The following is a 13860-nucleotide window of genomic DNA, read 5'->3' as shown; positions in this document are numbered from 1 at the left end:
GCTTCTCTCTTTGTGACTTCTTTCCCTTCGGGTCATGCTCACTGGAAACATGTCCACATCTTGTGTGTACACTAGGAAATAATCAGACATCTATACATATATAATACACTTATGTTCATAATTATCTTTCACATATTAATCTTCTTGAATTTCTTCACATGATCACTTATCTTTCTCTTGACTTTGTGGTTTTTCAATATGTTGTAAAAAATACATATATTTCTCCATGTGTACAATAATTTGCTGTGAATCTAAATAATAGTAGAGCCTATTTTAAAACCATGGAAATGAAAACTGTTACGTTGCTGTCAACAGAAGTAGCACAAAACTGTTCCTAATGAAACTGTGCTGGAAGGAAGAATTATCTGGAATGTCACTAAAGATGCACCATTTGAAATTCATATAGAAAAACAATTGAAATTCACTTGTGCTTACTGTAAGAAAATACTGTGAAAACTATATAATTATTCACTTTAAAAAACACGAAGAATCAGTCACTTTAAGCTTTGTTGGATTGATTAAAATAGAGTCAATAAATAAATTCTAGTTACTGACATAAAGATTGTTTCTATGGATATGTATGCATATTAATTTCAAATTCATATTATTACTTGTTGGCCATTTTGATTCTACTTTAAAAATTAATTAGAAGGAAATTACAAGCTATTTTAATTTTAATGAATTAGGCAAAGTTTATGAGTTTTCATCTAAGCTTTATAGTATTGTAAGTATTCATTCAAAAATTGTGGCATTTATAAAGCTATTAAATTTATAGAATAAATGAAGGCTTATTACTGGATCAAAATAGTCTAGAAATTAGAAGTATTTTTACTATAACCCTTTTTCTAAAAAGTTAATGAGCCTTGAATATTGAAATATTGAATTTATATTTATAGGTAAAACACCGCTTATTACTTTTTCATACATTTCTTTCCCCCCTTCACTTGTGTTAACTCAGAAAACATGAGTGAGAAATCATATTATTCGAAAAACAAAACTCATGGTAGCATGTTGAGCTGCCAATTCAGTTTGAAATTGCATGTCCTTCATGCCTCTCAGTTTCTAAACACTTAGCTCAGACTATCAGCATCCTGACCCTGCAGGAATCTCATTCCATGTTGCCATTTAATTAAGTTCTTTGTTGTTTTTCTTTCTTAGAAATTAGGATATGTATATCCCTAAATTAGAACTTTTAGAACTACTGGTAACAACAGAGTTATCCAATATAACTACAAAATATAAATATCACACACCTGAAAAGTTTAATAAAATAAACTATAGGAAAGGTGAGCAAAGTATATTAATGAACCTGAAGACCTAGATTCCAAATGACCAACATTCCTTCTGTAAATGCACAATTATAGTATACTCAACTCTTTACAAGAAGGGAAATAATTGTTCTTTTAAACATACTAATGAGGTAGTGAACAGGTTCTTGAATAAACTCTAAGACAACTTTTAAAAATACATGGGCTTTGGTTAATTTTCTGAGAAGAAATTTTTATGTTGGAAAAGGAGGAATTTTTAAGTGTGTACTTTTCCTAAAATTCTTTTGTAGACATGTTGGAATACAAGAGGAATGAAGAACCAGTCAGTAGAGATAGTGTTTATTTTGCAGGGACTGACCAATGACCCTCAGCTACAAATTCTGATTTTCCTGTTTCTGTTTGTCAATTACATCTTGAGCCTGATGGGGAACTTAGTGATCATCCTCCTCACCCTGCTCGATCCCCGCCTCAAGACTCCAATGTACTTCTTCCTCCGGAATTTCTCCTTCCTAGAAATGGCATTCACATCTTCCTGCATTCCACGGTTCTTGATGAGCATTCTCACCGGTGACAAAACGATTTCTTATGGAGCTTGTCTAACCCAATTATTCTTTTTCTTTCTGTTACTAATCACAGAGTTCTATCTACTGGCAGCCATGTCCTATGACCGCTATGTCGCCATCTGCAGACCACTGCATTACCCCATCATCATGAACAGCAAAGTCTGTCACCTGCTGGTCATCAGCTCCTGGGTGACTGGGTTCTTATCCATCTTCCCCCCTCTGATGTTGGGACTCAAACTGGATTTCTGTGCTTCCAAATTGATAGACCACTTCCTATGTGACACTTCTCCTGTCCTCCAGCTGTCCTGCACAGACACACGTTTAATAGAGTGGATGGCTTTTGTCATAGCTGTGATGACCCTCGTCATCACCTTGATCTTAGTGATCCTCTCCTACACACTCATCATCAAAACCATCCTAAAGTTCCCGTCAGCTCAACAACGGAGAAAGGCCTTTTCCACCTGCTCCTCGCACATGGTTGTTGTCTCCATCACTTATGGCAGCTGTATCTTCATGTACATGAAGACATCAGCCAAGGAGAGGGTGACTTTAAACAAAGGTGTGGCTGTGCTCAACACTTCTGTGGCCCCTTTGCTAAACCCATTCATTTACACCCTAAGGAACCAGCAAGTGAAGGATGCTTTCAAACAGGTCCTTCACAGATTGTGTTCTTTTCAAAACAGTGAATTAAGAATTAGGCAAAAATAGCATACTGCTGTAACATGACTGAAAAAAATGAAATTGATAGATACATCCTCTATGGCCTATGCCATTTTTTCCATTAATACTTAAATCACAGTAAGTATTCTAATTGCCCAATGCAATTAGATATTCTATATTTCAGAATATATCTTCTGAATCACTAGGAGGAAACTGCTACTCCAGTCCACACTGTGTAATTCTATCTTTACTCAGAAATCTCTCTTTTAATAAATTAAAGGCTCATAAACAAAATGTATTGTACAAGTAAATGTCTAGACATTCTGAATTACTCTCTGCGTGTATTAATTTTAAGTATTTAATTTGCAGCTTAATATTTTTCATTGCTAAAAATAAAGACAGACACAGAGCATGAAATTATTCTATAATGTAATGAAGGTTGTAGAAAATAACTAGAAAATCTGAGTTGATACAAAGATTAAATTAGTCTTATAGAAGGAAGCATCCAAATGATGTACCTTGTAGATGAAAGAAAATTGATTGATGGGCACTGTTGATGAGAAGCATGAAGCATATCAAAGAATGAGATGTTTCTCATCTAGAGTTATTATCATTATAAATTAATTATCAGAATAATTAAATCATTTTGCCAAAAATATCAAAGCAAAAGAACACAGCTTTCTTGGGGAATTCAAGATGTTTATTCTAAAGCCGAATTTGAGTGACATGACCTAGAAACAGATTTATGTTCTCTTTAGTTCCTCTTTCCTTTTGGAAATAGTCTTAAGGAGGTTTTTGTTGTTGTTGTTGTTGTCTTTTATTTCCTTTTGGTAACAGAACAATGAAAGCCATAAATGAAGATATTTCTTAAATACACTGGTGGAAACATCAGGAAGATGATTATAGGAAGGTGGGAAAACTTTTCTACAAGTTTCAGGTGTTATTTGATGACATTCTTAGGTTTTTGGTCATAGATGCTACTTATCTATTAATAGATTCCAAAAAGGGTGTTTTTTTGTCTGTTGTTTTTCAATTTGTAACCTTCTTATCCTTTTATTTAAAATAGATATTTGTCTCACGTAATACATCTGATTACGATTTCCCTCCTTCTTTTCCTCCCTGTTCCAACCCATTTTCCCTCCCACCTGATCCACCCCTTTTCTGACTTTCATTAGAAAACACACAATCTTCCAAAGGTGAATAATAAAATATAATAATGTAAAACAAAATCTAGCACATTAGTATAGTACAAAACAAACAAATAGAAGAAAAATAGCCTAAGAAAAGACACAAGAAACAGATATAGATGCAGAGACCCAGTTGTTCAAACTCTGCGAAATTTTATAAAAGCAATAAACTGATGAACATATGTCAAAAATTTTTTGTCTGTTAGTCACAGGATTCTATTACTGACAAAGAAGTTTGCAAGAATTGCTGTTCGCGGGCTAAGCTAGCAGAGGCGAGGTCATCAGCATCTGTATCTGCAGGAGTCCCTCATCCCCATGTCGCTGAAGTTTTAACTAGTTTACCATCATTTAGACAGACACAGCTTCTTTCCAGTAAAATCTGGGGTTGGGGGTGGGGAATCTCCTGGTGTAACTACACCGAAACTCTACTCAGGGTACACTTCATTTCTTACAAGAAGATTGGAATCTAGAAACAAGCATACCTGTACTAGCTCAAGAGCGTAAGAAAGGCTCTGCTTAGCCTGGCTTCCGTCATACAGATAACATAGCGGTCGTGTGGGCTATTGGCCTCCTCCAGGTCTGGTTGTGCAACTTGGGGAAGCCTCCAGGTATATAGGTACCATAAAGTTCATGAATCTTTACTTCTCTGGAAATACACTGCATCTATATTCTAAACTACATATCCCAATTGGGAAAAGGAGGTATTTTCAGTTCTGCAACAGATTCTTTCCAGTCAGCAATTTTCATACCCTATGTAGAAATGTATTATTATAGGTATAAGTGTGGGCTTCATAAAAAAATGCTAAGATTAAAAATATTTACAGATGTTGACATGAAATATGCTCTGATAATGTAAATGTTTAGGATTTCATTGATTACAGAATGTGGTCTATATAAAATATATTATTTGCAGATAGGTTTTTGGATACTAAATAGATAATTATGGCCTAGTAAATATTTAGAATTTCATTGATTCAGAATGTGATCTATATAAAATATAATACTTGCAGGTATGTTTTTGGATACTAAATAGATAATTATGGCCTAGGGGGTGGCTTAGTGGCCACAAGAGTTGTTGTGCAAGCATGAGGAACCGCATTGAAATTACAAATGCCCAGATAAAAGCTGTGTTGGCACTGGTGAGTTGGAGACAGGTGGAGCCCAGTAGTAGCTTGTTAGCTTGTCATTCTGCCACAAATGTGAGCTGCATATTCAGTGAAGAGACCATTTATAAAAATAAGGTGGAGAGGAATAGAACACACCTGACCCTGGCTTATCTGAGCAAAACACAGGTGAGTACAACCATACACAAAACGAGGCACAAACTTATGAGGCACACACACACACACACACACACACACACACACACACACCACAAATACACAAAATCATAAAATTTTCCACCCTGCACAGAATTTTGTATATTTAAAGGACTAGGGATTTTTCTTTCCTTTTTCTCTAGCAATATTTTTATCATTAGCTTTTACTGAATTATACATGTATAACGTACATTCTAATTAATATAATCTCTTCATCTTTATGCTCTTTCCAACTAATACTCACTCCACCTCCAAAAAATTCCCATTTCCACAGTCTGTCTTCCTTTTAAACACTGGCTTCTGTATCCACTAACTATCCATTGTAGTCTGGGGGTCTCCACAGTGAATACACAACTAACGACAATAACAGACCCTTATCCAGAATCCATCAGTATCTGGTAGTGCAGTTATAAAGGACGGTGCTTTCTGAGCCTCTACCCTGTCTCTGATGAAAGTCCAGAGACCCAGTCCCTTCTAAGCCCATTTCAGGCAGCCTTCATTACTCTACGGTCATGACGACACTGGCTGTGTCATGTCCAAAAGACAGTATTTCCCAACCTTTCTCCCCATCTTTGCACCCTTAGATTTTTCCAACCCGTCTCTGTAATAACCCTGTGGCTTCAGTAGGTGAAGTAAATATCCTGTTTAGGATGGATCACTTAAACATTTCTTATTATCAGTGCCTTGAGCAGACAGGTATCCAGAATAGACAATCATCTACTACTAAAAGAAGCTTCTATGTGTTAGACTAAGAGTAGTGTCTGTTTATTTATACAAGCATAACATTTAGAAGACAGTGTGGCAATATGACAGTTTAATGAACAATGGTATAAAGTATGCCCTTATAAGTTCTAAGACCTCATCAGCCAAGGATTTTTCCTGTTTTCACAATATCACACAAGAATCCCCTTTTGTCAAGATAGCCAAAATTCAACCATAATACTGTTGGTTACCCCCTAGGGTATTCATTCCACTATTGCATCAGTGACTAACTACATCTTGCCTGAAATATTGGCCATACAGTTGACAGGGTTGCTTCTGAGTTGAGCTATTAGTGGCTTTTCTCCACTTTTAGCGTAAAGCACCACCAGACACTCTAAAATCTAGACTGCAAAGTGGAAGCTTCCAGCTTGGCTTCTTGATACCGTGCAAAAAATTGTGTTGTATCTACAGCAGCAGGATCTTATCAAATAGTTTTTTGGCAATAAAGAATAATGACAAGAAAATATAGTATTTTTGAGGCCTCTGGGACCTCCTTTAACCAAAAACACAGAAGGAGGAAGCTAATAGCTGTCGCTGGGGTCATTTAGTAATCTTTAGCTTATGAGAGCACAGTTATGCACACATACATGATATCATCCTTCTGTAACTCTTATTTTGTTAAAATAAGTTATGAATTGGTTTGGAAAGTAATGTGTTTCCATTTGGCTTTTCACAAAGCTTTAGTTTCAGTTCCTTCCTCTTTTTCCATCTTATTCTCCTGTAGGACTAACTCCATTCCTGCCTCAAACTTTCTACCCTGCACTCATCCCTCATCTATTGTCATGGAATCTTTGTTCTGACATTACTCCCTCCCTTAGAACTCCCAATCCCAATGCCCCTTTCTATTTTGCTTACGTCTAAAAATACTGGAAGAGAGGGGGTCTGATCTTGACTTGCCCTGTAGTCAGGCTGATGATTATCTTAAATATCACCATAGAACCTTCATCCAGAAACTGATGGAAATAGATGCAGAGACCCACATAGGAGCATTGGACTGAGCTCCCAAAGTCGAGTTGAAGAGTGGAAGGAATGAGAATATGAGCAAAGAGGTCAAGATCATGGTGGTTTCACCCACTGAAACAGTTTACCTGAGATACTAGAAGTTCACCAACTCTAGCCAGACTAGGAAGAAACAAGCATAGGACCAAACTAGTTCCTCTGAATGTGGTTGACAGTTGAATTGCTGGGGCAGACTGACGGGCCATTGTCAATGGCATGAGGACTTATCCCTACTGCATGTACTGGCTATTGGGATCCTATTCTCTTTGAACGTATACCTTTTTCAGCCTATATATAGTTGGGATGGCCCTTAGACCTTCCCCAAAGGAATGTGCCTTACCCTCTTTGAGGACAGGATGGGGGAAGGATGGGAGGGTGTGTGAAGGGAATGGGAGAAGGGGAGAGAGTGGGGACTTGGATTGGTATTTTTTAAAAGTCTAATAAAAAAGCCAGGCGATGGTGGTGCACACCTTTAATCCCAGTACTCGGGAGGCAGAGGCAGGCAGATCTCTGTGAGTTCGAGACCAGACTGGTCTACAGAGCTAATTCCAGGACAGGCTTCAAAGCTACAGAGAAACCCTGTCTCGAAAAACCAAAATAAATAAATAAATAAATAAATAAATAAATAAATAAATAAATAAATAAATAAATATAAAATAAAAGTCTAATAAATGTTTTTTTTTAAAAAAAAATGGGAATGAAAGGTACCAAGAAAAAAGGGCCTCTAGACCCAACAGGACTGACACATATAGGTGTGTCTCTCACTCCTGGAATTATTTGCTTGAGCCAGGGTCTGTCACTGAATCTGAAGCTCACTCTTTCATAGGACTTTGGCCAGCTAGCTCTAGGGTGTTCCTGACTGTTTCCCACCCAAAAACTGGGAAAACATTTGGCCTCTCCTATGATTGCATGGGGTGCTAGAAACCCAACTCAGGTCTTCATGCTTGCACAGCAAGCATTTTCCCCAGTGAGCTATTTCCCTAGCCCCTTATGCTTATTATTACATTTGGCACTTTTATGCATTCTAGAAACAATTCCTTTTGCAGATATATATAATTTCCAACTAAATTTTTCTGAATTTATGGATTTCTTCTCAATCGTTAAATGTCTTTTTAAAGGTAGCTGCTCTTTCTTTCAATGTACCATTTGTTTTCCTTTCAGTAAGATAGTGAGAGATGTTAATAACATCTCTGTTTCAATAAATATTTGAGCCATCTTTATTAACACATTCAGATGCTTTCAACATGTGATGACAAAGCTTATGGAAATGATGAGAAAGGGAGATGATAATAAATTGACTGTATGTTAACTGTCCTGATAGTTTTACATCATTTTCCATTTAAATGCCCTAGAAATAGTATTGGCATCACAGTTCCTGAGTTACTACAGAGGAAAGATGAATTAAAAATGATGAATTAATGCAAGAATTTAAGCAGATATTTTTAGTTAGATACTGAAGGAAATCTCATGTTGAGTTTGTTTGTTTTTTTCTTTCACTCCTGTTTCTTTCCATTATCATTTTATCCAGATGGACATCACACATACCAAAATTAAAACTGAAGTCAATTATTATTGTAGGAGGCATGAAAGAATTGTGTCAAATTCAAAGCAGTACAGCAACAGCTGTTGTATGAAACAGAATGATAATTTATTGATGTGATGTTCATGCATTCCTTTAAGACTTTAGATGGGAGCTTTAGCTGAGAAAGCAAAATAGGTACTTTTTTGTACAAACTTACTGAGGGCAGAAAGGCATAGCTTTTCTGTTTTATTAGGTAATAATCCTTTTAGAGTTGCTGGGAGAGTGGGCAGCTCAGTTCAAAAGCCTGAGACAGGAGAATAACCATTCACGTCACACTATAAAGAGAGTGTGGGCTCTGTCTTATGGTATAGGTTCCAATTATTTAGGAACTATGAGGCATGGTAGAAAGTTCTAATTATATTATCACATTAGTTAATAAAATTTTCCAAATCAACAAACTAAATACTTTATAGCTAAGAAAAATTACTCCAACAAAATAAAATAATTTTTTTCATTGTTCTACCTTATAAAAAGAAGTATATAGATATGTATCAATGAACCCTAAAGAAAACCTTACGCTCATAGGAACAATCATTTCAGTAACCCGGACCCCAGGAAACCACGACTCTGAACACAATGGACTCAGTCTGAATGGTACAGAGAACATGAGAGATGGAGAAGAAGGCACCACGTTTCCTTCACCTACAGGTTAAATGGATGACTTAAATAACTAAAGCCAAAAGAAATCATAGGTGGTGCTGCCCACACTCAGGGTAGATCTTCCTATCTCAATTATCAGAATAGTTTCATAAATTAAAAATTTCCAACAGATGAACTCACAGATAAACCTGATCTAAATGATTCCCCTCAAAGATTCACATCCCAGATGGTTCTCGGTTGTATCAAATTAGCCATTGAAACAAGTCAGAAAATATAGTTACAGCAATAGAAGAATATATGGCCCACAATAAACATTCAGCTAAAAGAGAAATGCGTGCTACAGTAACTATAGTAAAAAGCTAATAAAACCTACGAAAAAAATGATTAATTTCTTCATCCCCATGATTTCTATTTTTGTTGTTGCTTTAAAAGTTCTATACTGGCACAATACTTAAGAATCTGTAACTCTAACTATTATTATTTGAATGTTATTGTTTTCCCTGTATAGGGAAAAGGGTAGTATGTCAAAGACTATAAACTTACCCCATAAGTCCCATTTAAATTGCTTTAATTTCTGGATCATGATTTTGTTTTACAACAGCAAGTGCACAGCTGTGCTTCATATTTCTCATGGCTTTACGTTGTCTACAGGACGAAGTCTAACTGGGACCTGCACAACTTAAACTTCCTAAATTCATCACTTACCTGATGCAAATGCTACGCTATTCAACTATTCATGTCTGCCTTGTGCCTGTTCCTAGAATATGTACCTGCTCATTCTACTTGCAATTAAAAAATTTCCACCTTTGGAAAAAAAAAAGAAATCATATGTGGAAGACAGGGTATATCTCAGTATTTATCAAACCAGAATAGAAACAAAATTGTTATACTTTCCTATAAACATTTAAAATATCAGTATTTCCTACATTTTAGTTTCCATGGAGTCCCTGCTTGAATTATTTAATCTCATTTGGAGAACAATTACATATTTGGGTTATTTCTGTGTGCTTCAAATGGTCTATAAGATGGTTACAAACATCTTTTAAATGATGTAATTCAGTAACAATCATTTGAGTACCTTCACAATCTTAAATTTTAATTAAGCTTCTATTCCTCTCTCCTGTTGATCTGACTTTATCTGTATGCTAGACCCACTGATATATGTACATACAATCTCAACATTTACAAATACTTTAAATCAATGACCCTCATCTGCCCCCTGTCTCTAATACAGGCTGTGTTTGATATTATTTGTAAGGGCCTCTTTTTAAATTTAAAAGTTAAATACTGAAGTGTTCATCTTGCACACACTTTTAATACCTTCTCTAACTTTAAAGCAACCTAGATGCCCTTCAATGGAAGAATGGATGAAGAAAGTATGGAATATATACATATTAGAGTATTACTCAGCAGTAAAAAACAAGGACTTCTTGAATTTTGCATACAAATGGGTGGAAATAGAAAACACTATCCTGAGTGAGGTAAGCCAGACCCAAAAAGAGGAACATGGGATGTACTCACTCATATTTGGTTTCTAGCCATAAATAAAGGACATTGGGCTTATAATGCATGTTCCTAGAGAAGCTAAGTAAGAAGGTGAACCCAAAGACAAACACATAGGCATCCTCCTGAATATTAACCTTCATCAGGCGATGAAAGGAGACAGAGACAGAGGAGCACGGGACAGAAATCTCAAGGTCCAAATCAGGAGCAGAAGGAGACGGAGCACGAGCAAGGAACTCAGGACCGCGAGGGGTGCACCCACACACTGAGACAATGGGGATGTTCTATCGGGAACTCACCAAGGCCAGCTGGCCTGGGTCTGAAAAAGCATGGGATAAATCCCGGACTAGCTGAACATAGAGGACAATGAGGAATACTGAGAAGTCAAGAACAATCGCAGTGGGTTCTTGATCCTACTGCACGTACTGGCTTTGGGGGAGCCTAGGCAGTTTGGATGCTCACCTTAGGAGACCTGGATAGAGGTGGGCGGTCCTTGGGCTTCCCACAGGTCAGGGAACCCTGATTGCTCTTCGAGCAGATGAGGGAGGGTGACTTGATCGGGGGAGGGGGAGGGAAATGGGAGGCGGTTGCGGGGAGGAGGCAGAAATCCTTAATAAATAAATAAATTTAAAAAAAAAACTAGTACAGACTATGCTTCAAGATACAAGGTGCATATCAAATACATAATGATATATCTCAGATGTCTCAACTAAGAAACACTAGAAATAATAACTTGATATCACAAAGAAATTGAAATATGTGAGGTCATAGATATATGATTTGATTATTTGACAATATGTGTATGTATTTAATGTAACTTTTATAGCCACAAACACATGCAATATAATTTACCAGTTAAAACCAAAACAAAAGTATTTTAAACATTTGAAAATTATTGATATGGTAGATTTAAGTCCACACACTTTGCTGAGTAACAGATCTTAAAATGTTTAGATTCGTCCACCTCTGCATTCTTACTGTTCTCTCACCTTCATTATTACATTAGGTAAATTGTGAGACAGACACCTTTGTATCTTCACTCTGCTTGGCGTTTAGATGTTCTCTTTTGCTGAGTGGTACATCCTCCCAGTGTAATGACTGAACAAATATGTAGGTTGCATTTCTCCCATGGAGCCCCTGGAGAAACTAGGACAGAAAATCTTACCTATTCTGCACTGAGAGGGTGTCTGGTAAGGTGATGGGGTAGTGTTTATGCTGTGGGGATCTGAAGTGTGTGTAGCCATGTATGGATGCCAGAGGAAAATCTGGGGGAGATAAATTCTCACTGTGGTTTCTGCGAATATAATGCAAGTGCTTACACTGGCATGGGAAGGGCTTTTGTTTTTTGTTTCTTGTTTCCACCAAATCATTTTGACTGCTCTCCTGATAAATTCTTAAATGCCCCTTTAACTATTAGTTTATTCTCACTTTGCATAGAGATATTTAGCATCCTTGAAGAATTTGCATTCTTGTACTTTATTATTCTTTCCTTTATTTTTTTATTTTTAAAATTATTTCTTTATGTTTTGAGATTATAATTGCATTTCTCTCGTCCCTTCCCTTTTTTCAAATTTTCTCATATTCTCCTTCTTGATCTCACATCCTGTTTTTACATTGTTGTTTTATACATATTTTTCACCTTGGCATAATTATGTTCTATTGAAAGATTTTTCCTTGAAATTCCACAAACATTACCCCATCTATCCCATATGTTTGAGATATTTCATATAATGATAATTTATCATCACATAATAATATTTGGTTTAAGTGTTTGTGTCCTTTACAGATATTGAAGACTACTTCCAGATATTGAATGAGAATCTCTCAATGATTAGAATATTATAAATATACATTGCATTGATGTTCAATCAAATAAAAAATCACACTTATAAAATTGCTACTATACAAAGCTTATTTTACTCAATACAATGATTTCTGGAAATGGGTATGTAATAATCAATAATATATAATCATAAAAGTGCTTTCAGAAATGAATTGGAGGAAGTTAGTTATTGTGGAGTACAATCTTCCAAGGAAGAGAAAATGTAAAGTTGAACTGAGCTACAGGGTTCTTCAGGGGAAACAATCCCACATATGAAGTAACTGCTGACATAAGAAAACCCAATAATCATAAAAAATATATGAAATATATTTTCTATTTATAATGTGTGGTTGCATTCTCTATCACAATTTTAAATTGTGTTTTGAAGAACACAGTCTTTGTAATACATCCCAGAAGACTTCTTTCACCTGCTGGTTTCTTAGTGTATAAATGAAGGGATTCAGGAGAGGAGCAATTGATGTATAGAGCAAGGCTACCCCTTTGGACACAGTCACTCTCTCCCTTGCAGATGGTTTAATATACATGAAGATGCAACTGCCGTACGTTATGGAGACGACAATCATGTGGGAAGTGCAGGTGGAAAAGGCTTTGGTTCTTTGCTGTGCAGAAGGGAAATTTATAATAGTCTTAATGATGCAACTATACGAGAGACTCACTAGCACCAGTGTGACTGCAAGGGTCACCACGGCTAAGACAAGAGACATCACTTCTAGGACATGAGTATCTGTGCAGGAGATCTGTAGGATAGGAGAAGTTTCACACATAAAATGATCAATTATTCTGGAACCACAGAAATCCAGCTTCAGACCCATGGCCAATGGGGGAAAGATGATCAAAAAACCAGTCACCCAGGAGCTGAGAACCAGTTGGTGACACACTCTGCTGTTCATGATGATGGGGTAATGCAGGGGTCTGCAGATGGCGACATAGCGGTCATAGGACATGGCTGCCAGGAGGTAGAACTCTGTGACTCCCAGCAAAAGAATAAAAAACAATTGCGCTGCACAATTATTGTAAGAAATAGTTTTGTCTCCAGTCACAATAGTTGTCAAGAATCTGGGAATGCACACTGTTGTGAACATGATTTCCAAAAAGGAGAAATTACGGAGAAAGAAATACATTGGAGTCTTGAGGCGAGGGTCCAGCAGACTGAGGAGCACAATGATTAAATTCCCGACCAGACTCATCATATAATTAAGAAAGAGAAACAGAAAAACCACAATTTGCAATTGTGGGTCATCTGTCAATCCTAAAAGAATGAAGTCAAGTTCCATTGATTGATTCTTCATCCTCTTTTGTGAGTCTTTACAAAAACACTAGGAAACCAAATATATATATATAAAATGTGAGTTAGAATTTATATACCTACACTAATGTTTTCTATCCTGAAATTTCAGGTCACACATAATCATATGCCTTTGGTTAATTATCAACTTGTCCTATTCATTTTTGTTCAACATTCTCTACATAAAACACTCCCACCCCCGAAATGAAATAGTATTTTTATTAATTTGAATAAATGCAAATTAGCACATTCATTTCCAGGTATTATGCAAGCCATAAGGTTCTGATCC

The 13860-nt window shown here is 36.4% G+C and overlaps 2 protein-coding genes across 2 annotated transcripts; one reads left to right on the top strand and one right to left on the bottom strand.

The window, feature by feature from the left end:
- Positions 1-1579: 1579 nt before the first annotated feature.
- LOC142838602 (olfactory receptor 6C6-like) lies at positions 1580-2539 on the top strand. Its single transcript, XM_075954120.1, has one exon. The coding sequence runs from the start codon at positions 1580-1582 to the stop codon at positions 2537-2539; it is 960 nt and encodes a 319-aa protein (XP_075810235.1).
- A 10088-nt stretch (positions 2540-12627) lies between these two features.
- LOC142838596 (olfactory receptor 6C6) lies at positions 12628-13581 on the bottom strand. The gene has a single exon (XM_075954097.1). The coding sequence runs from the start codon at positions 13573-13575 to the stop codon at positions 12628-12630; it is 948 nt and encodes a 315-aa protein (XP_075810212.1). The 5' UTR covers positions 13576-13581.
- Positions 13582-13860: the final 279 nt, after the last annotated feature.

This window comes from Microtus pennsylvanicus, chromosome 20 (genome assembly GCF_037038515.1).
Source record: "Microtus pennsylvanicus isolate mMicPen1 chromosome 20, mMicPen1.hap1, whole genome shotgun sequence".
Taxonomy (NCBI): Eukaryota; Metazoa; Chordata; class Mammalia; order Rodentia; family Cricetidae; genus Microtus; species Microtus pennsylvanicus.
This window is presented reverse-complemented; position numbering and strand designations above follow the sequence as displayed.

Coding starts and splice junctions, on each gene's coding strand:
- LOC142838602 (XM_075954120.1), top strand. CDS start 1,580: ATGAAGAACCAGTCAGTAGAGATAGTGTTTATTTTGCAGGGACTGACC.
- LOC142838596 (XM_075954097.1), bottom strand. CDS start 13,575: ATGAAGAATCAATCAATGGAACTTGACTTCATTCTTTTAGGATTGACA.